The 2849-nt window shown below is 36.4% G+C and overlaps 1 protein-coding gene across 1 annotated transcript in view; it reads left to right on the top strand.

The window, feature by feature from the left end:
- The window catches only part of LOC111083201 (transmembrane and TPR repeat-containing protein CG4050-like), a 9224-nt gene extending 7046 nt beyond the window's left edge, over positions 1–2178 (top strand). The window contains exon 7 of the mRNA XM_022379523.1: positions 1450–2178. Within this exon, the coding sequence (XP_022235231.1) occupies positions 1450–1704 (255 nt within the window). The 3' untranslated portion in view covers positions 1705–2178. The remainder of the gene's footprint in view (positions 1–1449) is intronic.
- The last annotated feature ends 671 nt before the right edge of the window (positions 2179–2849 follow it).

Genomic DNA, 2849 nt, shown 5'->3' with positions numbered 1-2849 from the left:
CAATAAGAGTTAAAAAATTGTGTTGTTATGTAAGTATATCTAATACAAACACTACAGGTTACGACTTCAGAAAATTAAATCAACATGTATGTAAGTGGTACGGGTTACTTTTAAAGTGCGTGACCTTTGACATATCAACGTCTGAGAAAGAGCCGGAAGTAGTAGTAATACCGGACGACATTTGTTCTGAGCTGAGCTATTCGAAATAAACTTAGAGAATGAAAGCGACCGGATGAAATATATATTTTTTAATCAATGTTATTTCTTATTCACCACTGATGTGGCTTGCTTTCGACATTAAATATTAAGATAACTTCATCATTTAAGTAGACGCACATTTACTTCATTGCTTGGAGACGGCTTGAATGTGTAATGAAGAAAAACTTTTATACAAGTTTAACATAACAGCAAATGTACAGCGTTTCGACAAAGTTTTGTCATCATCAGGTAAAACTCGCGATAAAGTAAGAATTTGCTAGCTGTGGTCACTAGGTGCTGGCGTTGCAAGCGCTCAGTCCTGTTTTCGCTACGTACTTTTTAAGAGTCCCTTCTCAAAGTGGCTTTTAAGGCAGATTTTACATTTTTTGACAATCAAACATTATAAAAGTGTGTACACTGAATTTCATCTTCACTTTCATACCACCAAGAAAAAAAAAGTTTGGGAGTCGTGAACATTTTGAAATTTTCTGGAAAACTTCATGTCGCTATAGAATTAAAAGCTGGTTAATGAAACTTAGCAGATCTGTTTTAAAGATGCATAATGTTCAGGATAAAGCAAATTCTACTTTCATGTAACAAAGTACTGTATTGGTCCGATTATAAGGCGATTTGTTTTAGTTTGTAAAATTTATAGTCGCCTTATAATCGTGGCCGACCATAGGCCCTTTCCCTCTACTCTCGCCTGTCGCATTCCAGAATGTCCAGATAGCATCGGTCTACGCATGTACTCCAGATGTTTGCTTAAGGCCATCGCTAATTTTTGCAACTAATCCACCTGCAAGCTGTTCAGTTATAATGTTGATTTTACGAACCTAAAAAAAAAGGACGTTATGACACTTTTTATTCTCTCCCATGGTTTTTGAAAATGGGGGTCGTCTTATATTCGAGATCGCCGTATAATCGGGTCATTGCGGTATATGTTCGTAAACGTGATGACTTCGAGCCACAACAAGTAAACAGTTGGGTCATAATATTTTGTGTTCATACTACTTTTTCACGTCACATTGACTTGTCTATATATACTAACGGAATGGAGTCTCAGTATTTAAGTACTTTATTCAGCTGCCGCTCGGGGCCATAAAGTAAAAAGTGAAGTGTAGTCATGTGGTTAGACATTTTGTACCCGACAACCGTACGTGTACTGTAGTCATGTGATTAGACATTCTTAGCCAGAACTGTAAATATATATATATATATATATATACAACTTATTCGTTTCTTCTGTTACAGTGTTATCAGAAAATACTGGAAGTTGATCCCCGAAACGTCCAGGGCCTACACAACTTGTGTGTGGTTTATCTCCACAGGGGTCATTTGAAACAGGCAGAACAGTGTTTTCTTCAAGCTACGAATCTGGCTCCAAACGCCGAATACATTAGACATCATCTTCAATTGGTCCGCTCTCAGATTTTAAAACAAAATCTACCTATAGGTGTCACTCGGAAAGACTTTCATCAACTGAAGTATTCTGGATCTGTAAGATGATTCTCTGGTGTCGGTGACGTGAGATATAAAAACAGACCAAGTGCTTAAATTATATTTCGTGTACTAATAAAAAGCTCCTATTTGTTTTTTCTTTCTTCGCCGAGAGAACGCTCGTGATACGTAACCACGACAACTGTAAACTGAATATTATGAACATAAAACATTACAAGACTTGGTATTGAAACTGAGTTGTGTTTTTTTTAAAAAAAAAGATCGAATGAGTTGAGAGTGTTCAGAACATACACGTAAACTTTAACACAAACTGAATTAGACTAAACCTTTACGGCTTCCTTTTTTTTTCCAGATGAGCAGCTGGACGACGCTTGTCATCGTCATTATATATCGTCAAAGATGTCTGTTAAGTCGCATTTCATCAAAAACAAAAAATATATGATCGGAAGAAAGTGGCGTTTTATAACTAGAAGCGTTTTCAACTTATAGTTCCTGTAATGAGCATAGTTAAAAAAAAGGAAATATATAAAAACGATATGATTGGGTTGACCCCAACAAATCATGTTTAGGAAGTAAGGTCAGGCCTCAACTACCCCAACAAATCATGTTAGGAAGTAAGGTCAGGCCTCAACTACCCCAACAAATCATGTTTAGGAAGTAATGTCAGGCCTCAACTACCCCAACAAATCATGTTTACGAAGTAAGGTCGGGCCTCAACTACCCCAACAAATCATGTTTAGGAAGTAAGGTCAGGCCTCAGCTACTCCAACAAACCTGCTATTATATATTTATCATGTTTATGAAGTAAGGTCAGGCCTCAGCTACTCCAACAAACCTGTTATTATGTATTTATCATGTTTATGAAGTAGGGTCAGGCCTCAGCTACTCCAACAAACCTGCTATTATCTATTTATCATGTTTAGGAAGTAAAGTTAGGCCTCTGTTCGCTATCATGTTTCATGTGACTGAAATGAATTTTAAAATATAAAAATAAAACCAACAACTGCTTGTTTTTACGTCAATTCTAAAGGTATTGTTGGTGTGGAATCGAATTTACGTCATGTAAATAAAAATTTAAACTTTTAAATTACTCCATTTGTATTACTACGTGCAACTGAATTTCATAGTTCGACGGTATGGGTCGAAATATCATAAACACCATCAGGTAGCAGGATTATCCCTCCCCCATCCAA

Source organism: Limulus polyphemus, unplaced genomic scaffold, assembly GCF_000517525.1.
Source record: "Limulus polyphemus unplaced genomic scaffold, Limulus_polyphemus-2.1.2 Scaffold8536, whole genome shotgun sequence".
Classification (NCBI taxonomy): domain Eukaryota; kingdom Metazoa; phylum Arthropoda; class Merostomata; order Xiphosura; family Limulidae; genus Limulus; species Limulus polyphemus.
This window is presented reverse-complemented; position numbering and strand designations above follow the sequence as displayed.